The sequence below is a fragment of the Pseudopodoces humilis genome, chromosome 1 (genome assembly GCF_049639895.1).
Source record: "Pseudopodoces humilis isolate 2021_Gansu_Grassland_sample_001 chromosome 1, ASM4963989v1, whole genome shotgun sequence".
Classification (NCBI taxonomy): domain Eukaryota; kingdom Metazoa; phylum Chordata; class Aves; order Passeriformes; family Paridae; genus Pseudopodoces; species Pseudopodoces humilis.
The window spans coordinates 13740376-13763780 of record NC_142200.1 but is presented as its reverse complement, the minus strand read 5'-3'; the positions used below and the strand labels follow the sequence as shown (position 1 = coordinate 13763780).

General features: G+C 42.6%; 1 protein-coding gene across 1 annotated transcript in view; it reads right to left on the bottom strand.

Annotated features, from left to right (window-relative positions):
- Positions 1-4186: 4186 nt before the first annotated feature.
- The window catches only part of EXT1 (exostosin glycosyltransferase 1), a 175166-nt gene continuing 155947 nt past the window's right edge, over positions 4187-23405 (bottom strand). Inside the window, exons 4-11 of the mRNA XM_005516946.3 lie at positions 23100-23219; positions 17446-17578; positions 15988-16106; positions 15169-15264; positions 12147-12236; positions 8388-8548; positions 7218-7389; positions 4187-4645 (exon numbers count right to left, since the gene is read on the bottom strand). Coding sequence (XP_005517003.2) covers positions 4460-4645; positions 7218-7389; positions 8388-8548; positions 12147-12236; positions 15169-15264; positions 15988-16106; positions 17446-17578; positions 23100-23219 — 1077 coding nt within the window. The 3' untranslated portion in view covers positions 4187-4459. The remainder of the gene's footprint in view (positions 4646-7217; positions 7390-8387; positions 8549-12146; positions 12237-15168; positions 15265-15987; positions 16107-17445; positions 17579-23099; positions 23220-23405) is intronic.

Below are 23405 nucleotides of genomic sequence, written 5' to 3'. Positions count from 1 at the left end.
AAGGGAAAAAAAAAGAGCAGACAACCAAACCACCCTCTACTGTAAGAGGATGTTTAAGTGTGTTTAAGTGAAGGAATTAACAAATTGTTGTCAATTGATAATAGACATTATGGCAAATTGAGTATTATTTTAGTTTCAGTAGGGGAGTGCAAAAGAGGAGGACACAACATTTTATACTGAGAATGTAAAGATTTTTAAAAAAATCTGAGTCTACATCTAGCTCTTTCTTTCATTGCTTCAAATGATGACTTCATTCTCCAAACAACGTATTTTGGTAAATGAGCTATTTTAAAAGGCGCTCATTGGTGGAAGATTAATTTCTTTGCCAAAATTGGCTCTAAAAGAAAAATTGCAACCTGAAATTGATCAAATCCATGATGTTTTCCAATGGAAAAGATCAAAGCGCTCAATAGCCAAGCATTAGCACACCAGTGTGTTCACTATGAAATTATTACAAATCTTTAACATTCACATCTAGAAAAAGGTACGGTAATAATTAGAGATTCTCACAAAATAGAAAGAGGGCGAATAAAATCTTGTGCAGGCCCAAGGGACTGCAAGGAGTGCCAGGCACTTTCTATCTTGGATGTTTGCCCCTATTTCTGTGTTGCATTTTTCTCATGAAACCTTTCTCCAGCAATAGATCTCATTCAAATTATAACTGGGAAGGGTTTCTTTATTTTTTTTTTTCCTTTAATAAATTCAATTAAAAATTCATCAGTTCTCCCAAACTCTAATCCCTACTTCTATTCTGTTTTAATGGCATGGATCTATTCACATTCATCCACCCATCTCACCCCTGATTAAATTAAGGTCCGTAACCTTTACAAAAGGCCACATGCGTAACACTCAGTCAAGTCATCAGGCATTCAAGTACCTGTAAAGTAAAGGCTAACATAGCCTGCTGTTAATGAAAAATAATAATAAAAAAAACCTACAAAAGGAGCAACAAGGAATGAACCTTGTTTCAGCACCATCTGAATTGGGAGAGGAGAAAGAAAAAGAATAAAGAACCATTAACTTGCACCTAGGACATGACAAAAGAGTGATTTCATTCCCTCACTAAGGAAACAACACAGCTCTGTCCAACATATGTAGATGTGGGAGGCTTTGCCTGCTGTCCTTAGGAGCACCGGCCAGTGATGGCCACAGTGAGCATAACACACAGAGTCTCTGAGCTGGGTCTGTGTCCAGCTCTTCCCCTGGATCCTGGGGCCATGGACACAGAGACTGACGGCCGCTCTCAAGACTGGCCATGAGGGACATTCTTTCCCAGCAAGGCGACTTCACCCCGGTAACGCACAGCAAAGAGAAATGCTCCTACCTATCCACATCCCTTCTGGAGCTAAGCCTTCCATTGTTACTTGTTTAATTAGCAATCAGTAAACACAAGGGGGCTCGAATCACACTGAGAGTGAGCTTTGGCACAGTCTATTTCAGCCACCCCAAAAAGTGACGATAACAGAATGTCAAACAGCTTAAAAGTTTGGCCTGACTTGCTGCACTCCAAAAATAGTTACTCCCTTTCTAACTGAAACTCCAACCCACATGCTCCCAAATGGCATTTACTAAAACCCAAGCAGAATTGTAATTTTGTTTTAGTATGCGTCCCTCTTCCTGGCTACAGACCAGTGACTGCTTCCCAGAGGTGCAGATGCTCTTGTAGACGTGGGTGCTCACTCACCTGCACATGGCACATGAGAAAAATATGAGCCCTGAAAACCTCCACCCAGTGTTTGGCACATTCTCCAAAAAGCAAGTCCAAGGAGAAGGTCTATTCCAGTCCTTGAACGAGCTACCTGACCTCCAAGAGGAAAACTGTCATGGGAGCCACTGAGCCATTCACTCTGGAAAATCAAATCACTGGATTTCACCTTCCCATGCAGATCACCAAACACAGACCTGAGAGCACAGGGAAGTGAGGTTCAGATTCTTATGAGATGTGGGCAGCTGAATTAGCAGCTCACCTGAACAGACCGAAATATATCCTGCTCCCCTTCCCTCCCTGTCTTTCCTATCTAATGCTGCCTCTTTACATTTCTGTCCTCATGCTGATTTAATTCTCTAAAATGCTATTAGAAAAACCCAATAAATCACTGGACAGTTTTCCATGAGTTCAGAGAGCTGAATGGGTTCACAGAAGCATCTGGTGGCCACCACCATGGTAGAAGTCAGGTGAGACTGCATGGCCAGGGACTGGGAGAGCAACAAGAATTGAGGGTAAAGTGGCACCTCTTCCTTTCAGCAGCTTAAGTCACTAGCTGCAGTCTCACATGTTTTGGCAGATTCCTTTAAAGATTTGGTTCAGAATTACAAGGGTATGTAGTGATAGGGGTAATGGTTTTAAACTGAAAGAAGGTAGATTTAGATCAGATATTAGGAAAAAAGTCTTCACTGTGAGGATGGTGAGGCACTGGAACAGGTTGCCCAGAACATGCTGGAGGTATCCAAGGCCAGGCTGGATGGGGCTCTGAGTAACCTGGTCTAGTGGAAGATGTCCCTGCCCATGGCAGGGGGTTGGAACTAGATGATTTTTCAAGATCCCTTCAAGCCCAAACCATTCTGTAATTCTAAAACAAAATGTCAGGAATCAGATGGTCCTGTCCTAACTCTATGTGCTCTGTTCAAATATTGCAATACATATGCAAAGCAAAGCATTCTCTGCAATCCTTTACATGTCAGATTGCATTCAACATTTACTAACATGTACTTTTCACTTTTACAGCAACCTTCCATTTAGGGACAATGATCTTACCAGCAAGAGAAATTATTTAAACTTCACAGCATTCTCTCTACAACCAGAAACTATTACAAAGAGGAAACCGAGGCATGCCCTGGTTATGCGAGTTGCTTAAAGCTGCATATTAAATTGGTGCCTGAGCCTGAATAAAACAGGTGCTCATTCTGGTCCAATTACTCTTCATCCCTACTAGACGGGACTGGTAGTGACTGAAGTCACTAGTCTTCATCCCTGCTACCAGATTGCCTGCTTAGGAAGAAGTGAGGTATAGAAAGGCTTGCTGGTCTTCTGGGAATCGGCTCTAAACCCTCTTGCTGTGACTTAACAGAGCTCCTCTTGGGATGGGGATAATTACAGAGAACCCCAAAATGTAAGAGTTGGAAACATTTTTAAAGTGCTTGATTTCTTAGCAAACTGGAATGGCAGCTTCCTGACCAAATCACTGCTTCTGTTTTCATTCTTCAATGTAAAGAAACCCATAAATAAGCGAAGGATTACAAAGAAATAACCATCTGGAAAATTTCAATTCAAAAATACTTATATTTGAAATGTTTGAACCATTTTGGAGCATGAGCAGCACTCGTCTTTCAGAAGCAGGTTTTTTGTGTGAATTACCCTGCCCCAAGCATGCCTGGGAACACCACTGCTGCCAGGACCCAGTGTCTGACCATATGCTTTACTTCAGGTGTCAGACCTCCAAGAGGGCATTTCTCTATGTATTTACACTTCCAAAACAAAAAAAAAGGAAAAAAGAGAAGCCCATGCTTTGATTCAAATAAGCCAGTTACAAGCCAACTTCTTGCATTGCAAGCACCAACAAGATTTCTTGCTTTCCATCAACACTCCTTTTACCCTCAGAATGAAGCTACTTCTGGATGTTTAGCTGCCAAGAGGCACCACTGCCCACCGCAGGGACTTGCACAGGCTCTGGGTGTCCCACAGGACCACCACACTGGCTGTGCCGACTGCCCCGGGGTGCTCTGCCATCCATGGGCAGGGACACTCGGGATGTGCCTCTCTCTGAGCACAACACACGGCCCTGCAGCCCTGCTGTGCATGTGTCCCTGTGCTCCATGTCACGCTCCTCTCTCCCTTCAAGGCAAGGCTCACTGCCTTTAAAACAGAGGTCTCCAACCAGAAGGATCTACCCTCTCATCTGGCTCCTTGGCAGCTCTCCACCTTTCCAGCTGTCCAAAGGAGTTTAGCCATAGGGGCTGCTACTGGCTTCAGGAAAACAGGAAAGAAAAGTCAGTAGTAGAATATTAATACTTCATTTCTGCCCTGTTTGTGCTCAGTTTGTTTCTGAACCTGCTGCATTTTCTCCCAGTGAGATTCCAGCGTTTAACTGTGGAGGGAAAAAGGAATGAAAATTGCATTGACAATCAAATGCATAAAAGAAAGAAATGGCAGCTCTGAAATATTCACAACCAACACAATTTTGATTAAAGAAAGAACTCTGTTTTTAATAGGGTTTTTTTTTTTTGATCATTAAAAAAGTTTAAACCTGCATAGCAATCATTTCAAAAATAATTATTTAATGTTCCATAATGAAACTGTACACGACCTAGTCTCAGCGACAGCAGCCTGCCGGCGGTTCGGCGCAGTCGGAGCCGCGGGCCCCAGCACCAGGGCGCGGCTGGCGGGGTCGGGCGCTCGCTGTCGGTGGCACAGTCTGGCTCCCACACGGGCGAGGGCAGCTCGGCCCCCTCAGCAGCGTCCTCAGAGTCGTTCAATGTCTCGGTACTTCTTCCTCAGGATGGAGACCTGGTCTTTAAAGAGGACAGGGTCGAGCCTCATCTGCGAGTGGATCAGCGGCATATAGCCAAACCAGCTGGCAAAAGTGTTCATGCAGCTCTGCCGCTGGGCAAAGTGGTCGGGGTCGGCCCAGCGCGAGGCCCGGGATGTCTGTGAGGAGAGGAGAGCAGAGATCAGAGTTGGCCTTGGCACACAGGATGGAGGGAATGGCAGGAGCTGGGCCAGGTGAACACCCTGGTGCCCAGCCGCACCAGGGCTCAGGGGCGCGTGGCTCTGCGGCAGCTGGATCCTGTTTGGGGAGCTCAAAGAGGGGGAAGAACACCCTGCCCATAGCAGATCCAGTGGTGCTGAGCTGGAAATCCCTGACCTCCCAAACACAGCAGAGGACAGGGCAGTGTGGAAAGATGAGTTCAACCATGAGCCAGCCCATGGAACACAACACCCAGAGGCAGCCCTCCCAAATCTTGTCAGCACTCTATTTCACCCTATCCCTCACTCTTTTCTTCTTCAAACCCTCCAGCTATTTCAGAGATACAACAAGTTCTTAAAAACCACCAGCAAAAAAAAGAAGACTACTGCTTTCCAGCAGAGGTGCATGCCCAAGCCCAGGCCAGTTGCTGCCCATGGTCTTCCACCATAGGAGGAAAACAATTTTTCAGGGTCAAACCTGAACTTTTGCAGTTCAGATCTGCAAAAATTTATATACAAGTAATTTCAACCAGCTTGTAACTGAGCAGATGTCCTATGTGCTTGGCATTACTCATGCATGTAGGTGCCCTGCAGTGAAAGGCAAGGTGCTTCCAGCAATCCCACTGGATGAGTCCAGTCCTTCAGACAGCACTGTCCCACAGACACAAAAAATGAACTGGAGTCCCACACTACATCGTATTAAACTCTGACCCAAGGAAAACACCATGGTCTTTGCATACATACAAAATATTCTGGCATGATTTTACTAAGTTCAGGGCAGCTGTAATCCCTGTGGAAGTCCATTAAAACTCAGCAGCACTGGGAAAAAAAGGCCCTAGCAGCTTTAAAGCTGCTATTATTCTTTGTCTGTACCTAGACAACATTTATAAACGTAATAAAACTATTATGTTTATAAAAAAAACTATTAAAAAATATATTTAAGATGAAGTATGAATGTTGAGAACGTAGGGTTTTTTGTGCCACTTCCCATGCAACTCTCCATAGCACTTATGTTTCTACTATACTTTAGAAACAAATATAAATTCATAGTCAAAGGATGTAAATTAAAACATTAAGAAACGGATAAAGTCAGGGACTTGCCAAATGACTGTGGTACCAGACTTGATCTTGGTCCAAGCCTGTCCAGTTTAGCTCAAGTGGTAGGTTATAATGTGCATTGATTACAGCCTCCTGATTATACAGAGCCACTGAAGAACGAGTAAAAGCTTGTTGCTGGAGGATTATAGCAGATATTTTGGCCATTAACACTGAATTTCCATATGACTATTCATCTCTGTCACAATACTGAGGTTATGTTAATTTTTTATTTGTCTTTCAAGAAATTATGAACATGGTCCATTACATTTCCCAAAGCTGCAGGAACAACTTGTCTTTAGGAGAGAGTTATAGTTCCTGGCTGACTCGAGTCACCCATGGTGTAAGATGAAAAATGAATGCTCAGGCTTTGCCAAATGCCAAAGCACAGCCTGTGGAGAGGTGAAGCTGAAACTGGAAGCAATGGGTACTTTCTGGATGGCACCTTCTTGTTCACAGGAGGTCTCCTGGGCACCCAAAGGAATCAGAACTGCTGAATGCTACCAATGCTACCGATACCTCAGGTGCAAGCACAGTGGCACAGAGATAATAGAGTTTACAAACTGGCATGGCAACTCCCCAGTCAAAGATCCAAGTCACGCTACCAGGAGAAAATGTGAGGGGAGAATCGAGGGCCCTTCTTTCACCTGCCCCCTAGTAATCATGGTACTGTTTGCATTGAGATCACAGACACCATGGCAGCACAGATGGGAGGCTGTTCAGGACCTGCTGGTTTTGCAGGACTTGCTATTCTCCTCATTGTTCTCCCACACAGGGTAGGACAAGTATCCCCACACTACCACGGGTCCCTGTTACTAGAGGTACTTCTGCAATAACAAAAGGCTTATCCAGTAGGTGGAAGAAGACCTAAAGCAAGCATTTCATGGCTGCTAGTGAGTGATGGCATGACTGTGGGAGAAAATGTTCCCTGTGGGGAAAAAACACTTGCATATCACAAATTATCTCTGTTGTGACAGTTCAGTGGCAGTGCTTGAATCACAGTATATAATTTAAAATAGCACAGGGACAGCCTGGTACATTATATTAATTGATTATAATAAAAAGTAGAAAATCTTTCTAGAATTTACTTATGCTTCTAGCATTCCATGACTAGGTCTTGGGTCTAGAATACTTAATTAGAAAATTAGAGTTTAACTGAAATTCAATCACCACAATCACGAGTTCCAAGAGTTTGGGGTCGCCATGAATAACACCATGTCAGAAAACTGAGAAGGGAAGCAGCATCCACAGTAGATGTGTGTTACTGTTTTTCCTTTTTCTTCATTATAAGCATACCTAAAGTCTGTTTACAGTTCTGCTAAACTAAAAACTGAAAAAATATTTGACAGAATTGTATCACTCTTTATGCCTAACCTAGAAGTCAACCTGTTACATTATCAATACCTCCCAACTGCTAAAACATGCTGTGTTTACATACCTGTCCCATCATGGTCTCCTTATACTGTTTTTTCTGTGTTACTTTGATTGGAGGCAATTTTGTCACAGCTGACACCAAAAAATTCATTAGAATGTCCTCACAATTGGCCAGTTGGTCCACCATGTTCTTTAGGCTGGCAGGCAGGTAATGAGTGTACAGGTAGTGATAATATCTGCAAACCAACATCAGTGCTATTAATACAAGTCACTGGGCTTTCAGGTATCCAGGACATTTCTATCTCAATTGAGACCCAAGTTTTGTACTCAACTCCCAGTATAGCACTTCCTTTCTTTGGTCTCGCCCTCCAACAAGAAGGAAAACCAAATCAGTTTCTCATCAAGACAGTAAACAATGCTAAAGGAGAAAGAGAACATATGCTTTTTTTGCAACCAGGTTGAAAGAAACAAAGTGGGCCTAAGTATCAAGATAATGGACAAGTAGGAAGGAGCGCCCCACAGTGCTACAATGCAATAACAGAACACTGATGAATTTATCCTCCATATTTTCTTTCCAAAATGTTCAGTTGGAAAGAACTCTTATTAAAACTGCCCTACTACCATTCTTAATGTTGAAATTACTCTCCTTTGGGTCTGTATCGTCCCCTGTGGCCTGTCTTCTCCTTTGTGGGGGTGTGGATTAGAGACTCCAGAATTTTCTTTTTCTTTAAATGTAGAGAGGACTTTGGTCTGCTGAAGTTCTAACAAGATAGGTTTTCTCCAACATGCTGCAATATGCTGAGCCGCCACATGCCCACTGTACTACATTTCTAGAAGTAGCCACAAGACTTTGCAGTCTGCAGCTGTCAGCCAACACATGCCCAGAGCTGGTCTGGAAGTAACCTCCTTTCTGCTATGCTACAGGCCATTCAGCCAAGCAGCTTAATGAATTCAGGAGCTCTTTGAAGTGTGTAATTCCTGATGTTAAAAAGAGCAGTCCAACTGCCTCAAAACACAAGTGACTTCAAAGAGACCCAACAAGTGCAATAATGATTACCAGATCCCCAGAGCTAAACCAAGAACTTAAATTATTACCCCATAAAAAGGAGACCCACTTACTATCTTTCCATTTTTTTCCCCTCCCCGGAAGAACGTTCTTCGCACCCCACCCCCACTCCCTCTTTACTATTTTATTTCATACAGAAGAAGGATAGCAGATGCTCTGGATTCTTACTTGTGGTAAATAGCAGCTCCTGTCAATACCATGGAATAGTCATTAGTCCATTTGGAGGTATACCCCCACCTTTCCTTAGTGTTGTCCCAGAAGTGACTGCGTGCAGGATACCCTACAATCCTCTCTGGAAAGCTCTGCCAAACTGTAAAGGCAAAATCCACCTGTGGACAAAGGTACAGGCCAAATGAATACCGAAACTGTTTCAACAAATGTCAACAAAACAAAATACTGCCTTGCCACTAATTCGCAATTCAAAATCTTGGAACTGTTGCAAAACAGTAATTCTGTGTATTCATAAGTAAATTAAACTGACTGCTTGACATTTTGCCCTATAATTATGCACATTTTAATGGTTCCTGTTAAAGGGAGTCTAGAGCATCACAGCATTACATTAACATTTTCAAGCTTGCCCTTTACATATCAAACCTTTTCAAGTTACAGAAAGAAAGGGTGTAGGTGCATGTATTTATACCTCGGTGCAACACCAAGGAGTAATAGCCATGTGGTAAACTGAAATTTCTGCACATCTTTATGCACTGCACCTACCATTTTATCACTGTTAACACAGAGTTTGGACAATCAGGAAAATCAACACTTTAAATGGTAAAGGTAGCTCAGTGAGAACAAAACAGTCAGTGTGGAGTCCTTTTATATTTTCCAACTGTTTTGAGCCTTCTGAAGACCATGTCAGTCATACTTTCAAGACTGCCAATATGACCAAAAAGGTTCACCATATAGCTTAATAAAGAGGAAGATAAAATTCCCATTTAGTTAAATGGCATAAGGAACCTGAACTTTAAGGAAAATGCTTTATATTGTATGATTGACAAGAGCATGTCAAATACTGCCAATGGCATTTTTTTATTTTATTGTCTTGCTGTAACTATTTTAATAACTCAAATCTCTGAGAATTGAGAAGTGACAGGACTCAACTGCTACCCCATGATCCTACTGAACAAAATCTAGTGATACTAGGAAAGGGATGATTGGGGTGGTTTGCAAAAGCATTACATTTGAGAAGAGTTTGCTAAAAATACATATGGGAAAGATTTTATCAATGGTTGGCAGTCCTTCCCCTTCAACTTGGCTTTTGGAGCTCAAGCTAGGCTGAAACTTTTATTAGAGTTATACACAATTCTAATTGTCCTAGTCAAACCCAAAAAAAGAGGACTTTGTTTCTGCACTGCACATTAGGATCCCCTCAGTACCAGAGGGACCTAAAACTTTGCTCAAAAATGTTTGAAAAGCCTTCCAAGAATGCAGTCAAAGTTAAGGGTGTAGAGGTTAGATAAAGAATAGCTGCTCTGAGAACAGTCACATTTTGTGTTGATTACTGTCAGACTTCACACATTTACAAGTGTTTTTATGAAACAGAAGAGTTGCACATGGGTTGAAATACAAAGTTAGAGCCTGGTTATTTTCTTTTAAGTTGTTTCAAGGAATCTGAGGCTAACCAGAAAGACAATGTGCACAAACCAGTTACCGTTGTGATAGTTCTGATCTCATCCAAATCAATACAACATGAAAGAACTGAAGGGTTTTTTCCCCTATAAAGGCCTTTCCCATAAAACGTGACATCTGTTTTCTTTAGAGAAGTCTGAGGATCTCAAACTTAAATAAATAATAAAATTGCTGCACCCAGTGCCCTCTCTTGTGATTTCAACTATCTGCCCTTGCACTAAGGAGATGCACTAAAGCACCACCTAAAACTCCCTTTATTAAAAAAGTCCCTCAAGTCTCATCCTAAGTAATTTCCAGCAGCACTACCACTCTCAGCTGATCACTAGAAAAATCCAACCAAGCTGGCAGTCTATTAAACCTCTGGATCATGACCCACACTGATTTCTAATGACTTCCCATGCACACACCCCTCTGTGGTGGGTGTGGAACAGCTCTTCTCACAGAACAGTTGCACACCATTCTGTTGAGAATGGAAAACCTTTACTACACTGGGGAGTAGTACTCAATGGGAATGTGATTGTCTTTGACCATGTTTCTAAATTGCCTTTTCTGGGCCTTGTAGCTGTGCCACCACAACCCTCCATGAGCAGCTAAGTTTCAAAATGTCACATCACATTTGTGCAAGCTGTACTGTGGGGGAAGTGAAGGAAATGAATCCCCTGGCAGAGATGCTGGAGCTGCAAGGTGGGTTCTAGCAGGAGCTGGCCAGCTGGTTCTCTCTGCAGCACAGGGACCAGGGGGCTCGTAAAGCAAATACCCACTGTGCAAGTACACAGGATCAGCTGCAAGTTGCTCACAGGAGCAACAAAGAAAACAAAACAAAGCAACAAAGCCACAAAGAAAAGTACAGGTTGTCTCACACAACAACAAGTATTTGTGCTTCAAAATGTTTAGGGTAAAACATGGCCAAGTTGAATGAGAAACACTATTTATTTCATATGTGTTCCAGAAGCCTGTATTACTCTGAAGTTTGGAGAATGACTAAATACCACTTAGAACCTTAAATCCTCATGGAATCCACAGGCTGGATTGCTGTAAATACCCCGTTGGTGCAATGAAGTCCCTTAGAGGTATTAACATGATCCCCAGGGCAGCTGAGGTGGGACCCTTCATTCTGAGCAACAACCTGCTTATAAAGTACAGCCCAAGGAGAAATGCCTTTTATTGCTTTGGGGTTTCTTTGGGCTGTGCAGGGCTTTGCACAGAAGTGCTTTTGCAGTACCCATATTCTTCCTCATCTAGCAGAAACTACCAAGGTGTAGCATTGGTATCAAACAGGCTCAATGTCAACTATTTATTTCATTTTAGAAGCGAAAGAGGGCTACAAAGGCTGTTTCTTGAGCAGTCTAACCACAGCACAACATCTGTACAAGGGAGAAGAGCAGTTGCAATCTCATCCATTTAGAACAAATTCAGTGACATCTTAGGGTATATAGCAGTGACTGAAGACTAATGTTACACATTTCTTCACTGACATATAAGTAGTGGCAGCATCAGTGAAAGATCCCCATCACTGACAGAAATGCATTTTTATGAAGGTGAAGTAGGGAGAGCAGAATGACCATGAACATGGAGGAAAAAAAAGGGAAAACAAAAGAAAATCGAGTTTCTCAAGCTATTCCCTGGCCATCATTAATAATGTATTTCCCAAATATTGCACTCTATATAAACTGTCATCGGTTTCCCTTGTGGTTCTCAGGAAGAGGTTCTAGAAATCAATACTCATCCCAGTTGTAAAAATTGGTTTTCTACAGTATTTTTCTTTTCTTAGTGCTATCTTGCTCTTGGCACAGACACCCGAGTACCTAAACTAGCAAAGATCTTCAATTTTATGGGCTGACACAATGGGGAAAGAGCATTCCTCAGTGAAATCCTGCACTAGGGTGGCAGTGCTGTCTTTTGGAGTGATAGCAGTCCCCCTCTGCTGACAAGCCTTCCTTCTCCACCTACACCCTCCTGATAACGTGGGGGGGAAGCTGCCCCAATCAGGAAAGTGAGAGCAGAATATTAAAGCTGACTGCTCTTGGCAGCCTACACCTGCCTGCAGCTATGTTACTAAAATAATAAAGAACGGAAGAACCATATGCTAATGATGAGCCAATTAACCAGGGCGAAAAGCTCCTCTGATGGCAGGCAGTGGCAGGGTTGCTGAAACAAGCGCAACACGTTAAATCTGAGGAGTGTAGCAGGAAATCTTGTAACATTTGCTCACTGGCGAAGCCAAGTGAAGAGCATATCTGCTGTGCTCAGGCTGAGCCCAGGAGCCAAGCAGACTCCCAAGATGACACAGACCCTTACCTCAGTGGTTGATAGCACGGTGTCTTCATCCAGGCTTAGCACTGCATCTGTCACTATGTTGTCGTAGGGTAGGAAGCGACTGCTCATAACCTGTGGGTATCCAAGGCAGGAAGGGGAGGAAATAAAAATCACTTGAAGGGCTCATTTCCAAGGCAAATACTTAATTTTATTCCTCACTCTTATTTCCTCTTGTCTGAGGTACACGACATATTTCTGTCTGATGGAAAGGACCCTTCAGCTCAAAAGTGAAGGAGTGTCATTTTTGTCACCCCAGCAGTCAGCCTACACCTTCTATCTGAGAGTAATTTCTGAACAGACCTCCCTCTTTCCAGCAGGCTACTTTCCTTTAGTGACAAACAGCACTGGTCTGTACTGATAATTAGAAGTAACCACAGCTTCTTTGTGCAGGACATCTTCCCTGGTGGCTATGACTGTCCCTTTGCTCTCCTACAGGGTGTGAGGATCAAAGGTAATGAATGCTGAGAAGGACTTTTCAGCCTTCCTAAGCTTACACAGCTGGGAAACCAAGCAGCCCAGGATGTGTGTGAAGGATGTAATGCTACCAGGATGGTGCAACATTCTCCATCAGAAAAGGAGAATATGCTAAAGAACCCAAATTGAGCTTTATCTGCGTGAAGAATTATACAGACATGGTAGCATTTTAAAAAGTCACATTCTTAAATGGCCTTCCAGTACCTGAAAGGAGCCTGAAAGAAAGATGGAGAAAGACATTTTATAAGAGCATGCAGTGACAGGAAAAGGGGGAACAGATTTAAACTGACAGAGAGTAGGTTTAGATTAGGAATTAGGAAAAACTTCTTCACTGTGAGGATGGTGAGGCACTGTAACATTGCCCAGAGAAACTGTGGATGCTCCATCCCTGGGAGTGTTCAAGGCCAGGCTGCACAGGGCTCTGAGCACCCTCATCTACTTGATGGGAGGTTTCTTGGTCCATGGAAGGGGGGTCAGCACTAGATAGTCTTTAAGGTCCCTTCCAACTCAAACTATTCTATATATAAAAAAACCTATATACAGAATAAGCTTTTTAAAGATATAGCAGGAGAGTCCTCAGAGTAATAGGAAATAGATGGAAAAGCTGGATCAAAAAGATAACAGCAAGAAATGAAAATCCATATGTTTTCTTTATCAGACTGTAAAGCACCTTTTGAGAACTGATGAAGAATATCAAGGACACAACACAGTTTGTTTCCCTCATTTGCTATGAAAAATAGCCTGGTTAGTTACTAGACTTATTTACCAGTTTACTATGCCAAGAAAATACTTCAGAAGTCAAGCCCAGTAGGAGGAATCCACTGTATGGAAACAGGGACATGAAGTTTTACACAACTCTCCTAATTGACATGGTCAGGTCTACATCCCCTGCAACCTGTTGGGAACAAGTCTTAGGAATCTGCCTTGATTCAGAGAAAGATCTATCTACATAATCAGAATGTTCACAGCATCTGTCTGGAGAGTACCCCCTCATCACTATGATGGCCTTGGTCTGGGGAGGCAGGGTTCTGATGGAGAGGTGATCTGCCTGGGGCTGGGGGTTTTTGCTTTGCTTACACTCAGATGAAGCAGAGCACGCAGCCAGCAGGAGACCCATGTTCTCATCCCTAATCTTTTACAGACTGTGCAAAATTTTCAAATAGTACAACAGTCAGAACTTGCCATGTATTTTTTTTTTTATAACTGAAGTACCATTTTGTAAAATGTGTGTTATAATATTTGATTTCAAGGGAAGAGTAAAGGTTTGGTAAAGGCAGACCACTGTGATCAGCAGCATGGAGTATTGGTGCATGCCAGAAGGCCTTGGCCAAGTTTGGAGATGAAAAGCAGTTCCTTTGTGCAACCTTTGAACTGTGCTGCTCTGGCTTTGCAAGCTTGGTCCAAAAAAACAGCTTTCCACACAAGAAAGCCATTTGGCATAGGTTGGGATATTAGAGGGAAGAGACTGTCCACTATAAACACACCTTTGTGTACTCAGGAGACTCATTTGTAATCTAAACAGTGCCTGGGGCCAATTTCTACAAACACTATAAAAGTGGTCAGAGATTTCTCCTCTATCTCACCTCTGCTAGTTTTACAAAAAGAAACTAAAAACACCCAGAATGCTCAAAAGGGTCAGAAATCTCTACCTTTTTTGGTCCTGCAGCAATTCTCCTGATACTGTTTACACGGCTTGCTAAGGCCAGAGCCTTTAGCTGCCAACCTTGCAGGGCTCTCTGTCCCTTGTTAAGGTGACAAGGAGAAAAGACCAAAGAGAAGATTACAAATTCAAAATAGTATTGTACAAGCAAAGCAACTAAAATTCCCTTTGCCAACACAGAGCTCTGGAGCCAGCTGACACAGACTGCAGAGAGGTCCAGCTCAAATCTGTTTCAGATTCTAGAAGCAAAAAGTCTTGCTTCTCTCAGGTCTGCATTTGAAAAGGAATCATCTACTTCAGTATGAATTTAAAAAATATCCTTTCTCATCTAATGGCATCTATTTTGACTTTGTGAAAGTACAAACAAAAATGTATTGCACAGCAAGATATGGCATGGCAATTTTGCTCCCACGTGAGTGTCCCATGTCCCTTCTTTTTTTTTTGATGACCATAAAAGAATTTTCAAAGGCAAGTTCTCATTTTTAACTCTGCTTTTGAATCCACAGCTGACCCCCAAGTCTTGCATGTGACTTCTCAGACTCAGTGAGTGCAGCTGCATCACTACTTTCATGTAGTGAAATCTCCAGCGATGGGTCAGCACTATCTACTGGCAGGCTCACATTTCAAAACTGGGTTCCACCTGTGAATCTCAGATTCAAGCCATTAATTGCCATGCTGATGATTTCTGAGTGCACAGGGCCCATGCATGAAACACAAATCTGCAACTAAGCTGGTACAAAAGGCCAAGGAATAGAAGGGAGCTGTCATTTTGTTGGGAACTACAAAGCTTTCACCAAAGCTGCTGGAAAAATAAATTCCCATCCTGCCAGAGAACCCAGGCAACCTTTTACTGTGCTTCTCTCCACCTACCTTGCTTTCTCCTTCAATGACTATGACAGGCACAGAAGTGGCAGGCCAGCGGTGTTTGGCTGGGAGGGGTTTATCACAATTCCATAAAACAATAATCTGAAAGAGAATATTGGACAATGATCAAACACCTTTGTGGAAATTCTGTCCGTATTCTAAAGTCTCAGATTTCCAAACAGACATATTAAATTCAAATTAGGAATTCCAAAATCAAGACCAATGAAAAACAAATCTGCATAAAAATAATGCTTTCTACATTGATTTCACCCAAGCTGCCTACTTGCAATATATATCCTCTCAGGCAAATACAGGTTGGATAGAAACTTGGGAAGTCTCTATTTCAGACACATGATACAGATGTGACTGGTTTACTGTCACTCTCATTAAAGGCAAAACTGCTTGTGACACTCCACTACAAGAGGATGCTCCTACTGAACTCCCCAGGTTTTTTTTTTTAGAGAAGCCAAAATCTTGGCACTGATGAGATTAGAAGTCACAGTGGGAGGAAGGAAGATCATGTAATGGCTTTTGAGCCATAGACATCCTTGTGCAGTTTGCAGCACACACAATGCCGATCTTTAAAGTGCACTCATTATTTCACCTGTCTCATGTAACAATGGGTTTAATTACTATCTCTATTCCACTCCCATTATACTCAGAATTTTTATTTCCCATGCATGTAGGTCATAGACAGTAGAAATCTCAGAGAGAAGAAACATCAGAATTGAAACGGGGTTGAAACAGGGCTGAGTCACTAGGCTCTGCATTCCTGGAAGAGTGGTTTGTCTCTGCTGTGACTGACAGCCAAACAGTGCTGCTTACCTGTGCACAGTACTGGGACTTGGCTACAGCAACCAGGAGTTTCAGCACAGGCTGAGATTGGGAAACCAGGGGAGTTACTGCGTGGATAACGGCAGTGAATGTGGAAAGAGGCTTCAGACCTGAAGTGAAGAGAGACGTGTTCAGTAAGAGAAAATCGCCCCAGTTACTACAGATTAAAGGACTTTGGGGATGGAAAAAGCAATCTGCACTTAATGCAAACCTTGCCAGGTTTTTTTAGGTCATCTCCCTTCCTCTCAGATACCAGATGCTTCAGAGATCACTCTTCCCTTTAACTCCCACTCTGTGCCTTTAACTTCCACTCTGAAATGCTGGACTCCAAGACAATTATTTCCTTTTCTTACTCACTGTTTCCACAGATGTCCTGTAATCTCTTTCTTTCATCCAGTTTGTCCCACAATATTGACATCTAGTTTGTTCAGCCAAATGTCTTTCTTGACACAGGCTGTTTTGCTGCCTAGCTCTGGATGCTTGATGCTTTTTACAGATTATCTGTAGAAATTCCAGAAGCTTATTCATTTTCCTCAGTTCCATTACAGCCTCTGTCAGATTTTTGCTCTTTCTGGGTTGATTCCTATCCACATGCATCTTCAATTACATCCTGAGCTGATAATTCTGCTTGCATCCTTGCCTTCCATTTTTAAATTTTTGTCTTGCTGTGATTTCCTTTTTTTTGCCTGGAATAACACATCCTACTGGCACCTACCCTTCGTTACTGCTCTCAATTTCATCTAAATTCATCAGTGTGGGGTCATAGTAGTTTTTCATCAGAATTACCACAAAAACCTTCTCTCTTTTTTAACACAGTAACTGTCAATTTTTAGCAGGTGAGCAGTACAGATCCACACAAGTGGGATGGCAGAGGCTGAGCCAAAAGTAGCAGCAGTCTGGTAAGCAGGATCCCTGCCTGGAGGCACATTTGCCTGCAGAACTCATTGTTCAAGCTCTGCTTCAGGAAAAAGCCATGAACCTAAGCCCTATTCAGTCCTTCTAGCGGGATCCATATGAAGACACATACTATGCAGGGTAAATCCATACAAAGTGTGCACTCCAATAAAAAGTGTCATGGGTAAATTACCACTTTTCCAATTTGCCAAGCACAAACAAAACAAAGAAAGGAAAAAGCTATTCCTCTTACGTCCCCTCAGGCCATGAATGGGTCAGCAACTCAGGTATTAATTACCAGCAAATAAAAAGTATGAAGGAACATGGATTTTCTTTTTAAAACAATCTTTGCAAGCAAGAGGCACATGATGCATGTTTATGAGTCAGAGATGTTACAGTCTACAGTGGGCAGTAAAGATTGAGACAGGATAAATTAAAGGCATCATTAACTAGAAATGAATGGTAAGTCACTTGGCACATGCTACTCAAAGACGAAACTTCAAAATTCCACTAGAAATTCCAGATGCTACTACATTATAGCAAGGATTCACTCACCAAGATTAGCATAGTAGTAAGGAAAATCTCCCAGATATGAGGAATATTGTGGCAGTACAAATAACCCTCCAGGATGTTTGTTCCATATTAAGCTGTTACGTGATATGTGCTTAAATATTCTGTCCTGAATAATCTAGAAAACAAGAGAAGAAATTATTTTTAAATAGACTTTTTAAATAGATTTTTAAGTGACTACCACAGTCACTAGTAGAAGCTTCAGGGACTCCAGCTGACTGGAATCATCACCCATTTTGCAAAAAGCTGAGGCACACAAATGAGTAGACACTCCTCCTTGATCTCTCTTAAAAGGACTCAGAACCTGCACACTCTGACACCACTTCAGCGCTAAGGCTTTGTGCCATAGGTTTCAGAGTACCTCATTAGTCTCTCTGGACATGGGGACCATACAATTTATTACATTTCATATTTCAAGTCAAATATTTTGTCTATTTGAGTATCTTAGCAGTTGTAAGCCTGATTAGTTCACTGTCAGCTTTACTATCCAGAACTCACAGAAGATAATTATTTGAAGATGGCATTAAAAAGCTAGGTAATATTAGGAGATAATGAGAGTATTCAAAACCAAAAAGACTTTCAGCAAATCAGGCTGCACTAATTATTAATTTTTTCCTAATTATAAAGGGATATTAGCATTCAGCTACATCACTGATTCTGTGTCTCAGTTCTGTTCCTTGTTGGATGAAACAGATGATCATTTTTCAACTGCTGTCTGACTCTGTAGGGAGCCAAAACCAGAGATTCCTAGATTTTTAAGGTCAGAACAGATTGCTAGGTCGTCTACGTCATCATCTAGAGTACTATAAGAAAAAAAAAAAAGTTACCAGGCTGCACAATTAGTATGCATTTATGAAATTACAGTTGCTTCACATTGGATGCCATATTGCAGGAACCAGAGTGGTTCTTACACTGATGGGAAATTCTTTAAACTTCCAGCAAAGGCATAACAAGATTCAGTGGTGGCAATCTCTAACGGGACAAATTCAGCCTCCAAAGAAGGTGCAACTTTCTAAGTGCAATATACTCTTGAGCCACACATTTTTACATATTTGCCTTCCCTTGGAGCAATAGAAGTTAGCAGGTCTGGAGATGGAATGCTGCCAAGGGCCAGTGGGTGGTGAAGGATGAATTTTCTCCCAATTTGGCTGAGCAGGAATGCCTTGCCTTCTTCTGCAGCTCATCTTTTGATAATTCCAAGAAGGTTTTCATGTCACTGGCAGTTTATGCACTGCACAGAGCTTGAGTGCCAAGAACATGTTGGTTGTTCTAGCCCAGTGTCTCTGGCCTTAACATAGATGCATATGGGTGAAACTTCCTAATTTCATGTCTCTGAAGCTGGACTGAAGTGTAGGAAAACCAAAAAACAAGCAAAGAAGACCCACCACAAGAAGAAAAAAAGTAGCTGCTGCAGTCTAAACAAGCTAAAATCTCTGTAAGATGCTCAGTTCAGGGACATTTGGTCAATACATGAATAAGTATTGCCATAAGCAGCAGTTTTCCTGGAATTTTTGATTGCCATGACAAGAAAGGATTAAAACACCAGTTACATTGTGTTAGACAATCCACTGCTGGTGGCAATACATGTACTGCTAAACTGGGGCAGATGTTAAATGCATGCTTTTCTGAATTTTGCCTACAGCCAATTACCATAGCTAATATGCAGTAATTCACTCACATGAGTAAGTTAACTTTTTTTTTTTTAATAACAGACTTACGACTGTAATGCCATCGCTGACAAGAATGTATCTGAATCTTTCTAGTTGAAAAGTTATATGTATCAGTTGTCAGATCTCCCACATGGCAGTGGGGACAGGAAAAAACACAGACAATGACTGCTGTTTACCCAGCTGCAAGTTATGCCACTAAACAAGAGAAAACCTGGAAAGTATTTATTTTTGAGTGTTTACCACAAAGCATAAATACTACAGCTCCTCCCCCTTGCTTTCTCAGAACTGGGGCACAATTGGATAAGTAGCAGTCTGTAAATTTACAGGGCCAGGAGGTTTACACAGGCGATGGAGTTTTCTGGGGCACTGGTAGCCAACAAGGCTGTAGGGGAAACACACGGCTTGTGTTCAACGTGCCTCAGCACTGAGGACATCCCTCTTTCTATCCCCAGTGCCACTGCAGCACAGGCTGCCTTGGGAGCACATCAGCCACGCAAACCTCACTGGCGTGCTTCTGCATCCTCCTGGGGAGCTGGTGAGGTAGCTCACCAGTAGTAGTCAAAAAATGGATCACTAATTTATCACTCTCCTGGGCCTACATAAGAAACCTAGCTCTCCGTCAGGATAGAGCGGGAAAACTTGGCAGAAAGAGAACTAAAAAGTGTAAAAAAAGACAACATGGAGGACACCAAGGAATTAAAATGCAGAGTGTACGGTGTTGCACATTTTGCAGAGACAGCATCTACCTTGTCTCTCCAATGATGAGGCATGACAGGAAGTTTAATAAGAGAAGAAAGCAGTTAGGATCTCTGGCAAGATCTCCTTTTTCTTTTTGGAATGCATTAATAGTCCAATATTTTTGTCTCCATCATCCTCACATTTCAAAAAGTTCACATATTGCCTTAATCATTGATGCTTTTCAACAGGCCCTAGCCAAGCATCCAGCACTTCTTGTCTGTACTTCGTGCTGTCCCTCTCCCCTCCTCTTCCTGAGTGGAGGACTGGGCATGCCATGCAGGGATGTTTTAGGTTTGCTTCAGGAGAAGACGAAGCTGCAGAAGGTCGGAGCAGATATGTGATGGTGCCTGCAGCAGCCCCCTGCTACACTGCCAGGGCTCTCACTCACCAGCCTGCTGCAGGCACTCGTGAGCATCACTGCCTAAGCCACTCCCTGGCGAGGCACTGGGCAGCTCCTCTGTGCCTGCCACAGAGGGCTGCTGGCCAAATGATTCCAACTCTTATTCTGGACTACGAGCTGTTTGGCTTAGGCCACTGTGCTGGGGGGGTAAAGTTCATTTTCTTCACAGTGGCTGTTACAGGGCTGTGGTTTGGATTTGTGCTAAACACAGGGTTGACACTCTACAGATGTTTTTGTAATTACTGAGCAGGGCTTGCACAGAGGCAAGGCCTTTTCTGTCGTTCATATGGCCATGGTGAGGAGGAAATTGGGGGTGCCTGGGAGGAGATGCAGCCAGGACAGGTGACCCAAACTGGCCTAAGGGAAATTCCAGACCATATGACATCATGCTCAGGATATAAAGGGCAGGGGAAGAAGAAGGAAGAGGAAGACATTTGGAGTGATGGTGTTTGTTTTCTCAAGCCACTGTTACATGTGATGGGACCCTGCTCTCCTGGAGATGGCCGAACACCTGTATGCCAGTGAGAAGCTGTGAATTAATTCCTTGTTTTGCTTGACTTTTTTATGCAGCTTTTGCTTTCCCTATTAAACTGTACTTATCTAAACCCATGAGTTTTCTGGCTTTTACCTTTCCAGTTCTCTCCCTGACCCCACTGGTGGGAGAGTGAGTGAGCAGCTGCTTGGGGCTTGGCTGATGGCTGACGTTAAACTACAACAGCCACCCAATGCTGTAAAATGATCAAGGAAATTAAAATGTGATTTAAGGTTTCCAGAGGTGTGCAGAATAAAGGGCTGTGATGTCCTTGCAGACATCTGATTTGGTGAAGACTTTTGCTGTGCTGATATCCTCAGACAGGGACATACACTGCCACTGCAGTTAGTGGGCAAGTGATTATTTTGATGATATCTAGAGTCATCAGAGCACTCTGACACAACAGTATTACAACAGAAGATGGATCACATCCACAAAAAAAAAAAAAAATCCTGCTAGGAATTTACTTTCAGACATTAGGTTTTAAGAGGAGGATATACTGCTTGCAGGTTTCAGACAACAAAAGTCACTCTCAACTTTTTTAATCCTTTCCTAAGGAAAGTTAACTTGAGACTTAGGCAAGTTGAAATGTGAAATGAGTGAAAAGAATCCTCTTAGCTATCTCAAAAAATTGAGAGTCCTGAATTAAAAAACAACAAAAAAATTTCAAACCAAAATCAGCCTCCAAAACAAATGAAAAAACACAGACTGTAACTTAACACCAGGCTTACATTAATTGATTTCATTAAACTAAATCTTCTGGGAAGACTTTTGTCTTCACTTTGTTTTTTCTGCTCTGAGCAGAAACTCTAGCTTGCTGGTTACCCATTTGCTTCAGCTTTAGAGGTTTTGCTGACCCTTGGGCTCCTGAAACTGCATGGGTCAATGTGTCCCAAAGCAGCACTAGAGACACATGTGTGAGCACTGGAGCTTGATGTGATGGACACCAAGGCTGTGGGAGCTGCAGGTTATGTGCCCTGGTGTGGGAGTCCAGCCCCAGCACAGGCAGGAGAGGGAAGAGCCATGTGCCCCTGACCTTTTAGCAACCCCTAACAATAACAGAGCACATGCAGAGAAGGCAGATAATGCTTGAGGCACCTGATGTTCCCTGGGAGCACTTCTGTAAGGGTTAATCAAACTGAGCAATGGCACATAGTCTTCCACCTTTGTGAGGTTGATCCTAGCGCAGGCAGTGGTAATGATCACTACCTCATCAGTGCTTATAAGGAGTTTTAGGATGAAGAGCGGCTCCCAAGGTGGAGGATGAAGGCCTTGGGAGTAAGCTCCAGGCAGCACAGATGAAGACATGCTCTTCTGAGGGCAATGGGAGCATTGTGAGGACAGCTATGCCATGGGCTCTGCAAATGTTCCCTGGCTGGTTTTCTTCACTGGCATGGAAAAACCTAAGGGACTGCCTTGCAGCAGCTGGAGGTTGATCAACCATGGGCACTCATTTAGAGTTTTCAGGGGGAAGCAGGCAGAGCAGGAAACGTGGAGCATTAACAACTGCACATTACAACTGTGCACAAAGACAGGTGCACTTGCAGAAGCATTAGCATAAGACAAATGCATTTGCACCTACAAATGAGCCCCTTTCAGTGGTACAAATGTGTCAAAAATTTATGTGAAAAATTGTAAAAGAAAAAAGCAACCTGCTTTTGAAATTGCAGCCTGGGCCCTACTTCTGAAGAGCCTTTCATCTTTCCTGTGTCTCTGAATTCAGAAAGGATTCTCTCCACATTTGAGATCATCTGTCTCCCCTTTTAATAACAGTCTAATAATGATTATCTATTAATAATTTATAAGAATGATCAGGCTTTTCCCTTCTCCTGTGTGTGAAGATAAGGCATAGCATTTACAAGTTCCCCCTTTTCCTTGAGCCAGATCAATAGCCCCATCACAAGGCATCAGAATGTGAAGCAATGGTCAAGGAGGAGCTCTACAGTAGCATTTTTTTCCAAAAGAATTCCAGAAGGATTTCTTAAGAAATACATTTACTACCAATGACAAGGATAGTGATTCATAAGCCATAAGGCCTTGCAAAGTCAAGATCACACATGACAACTTCTCCATGTGTTGGGTAGCTCCCATTTTTCATCATGTCAGTTTTCTAATGTGGATTCTGATAATGAAGGAAGTATTTCCTTAGGGGAGAAAACTCATCAAGACACTGAGCTTTTTTCCCAGTGACCAATTGCATGTCATGAAAACCAAGGTCTGACGCCAGCTGAGGACAGGAGCAGTTGGACAGGTATGGAAATCTCGCTGCTTGGCAAGGTCCCAGACAATTTTTACTCACCTCTAGTGTAGTCAATACAATCTTCTCAACTGAAGAAAAATAAGCCTCCCACAAGAACTGTGTCTGCTGTCTAAGTGCTAGGATTTTATCCTGATGGATAGACCTGATTGTAGAAGGAATCTGTAATACAAGATGTAATATAGTCAGAAGCTTTAGAAACAACACAATCTCATCAAATTAATATGCTGCTGACAAGCCCTCTCCTCCATTAGCTGGTTGTGTAGCTTCAGCATTCCCATCCAACAGAGATGTGTGTCAACATTTAAAGCCTTGATGTAAAACAAATGAGACACAACCCTTTATAAC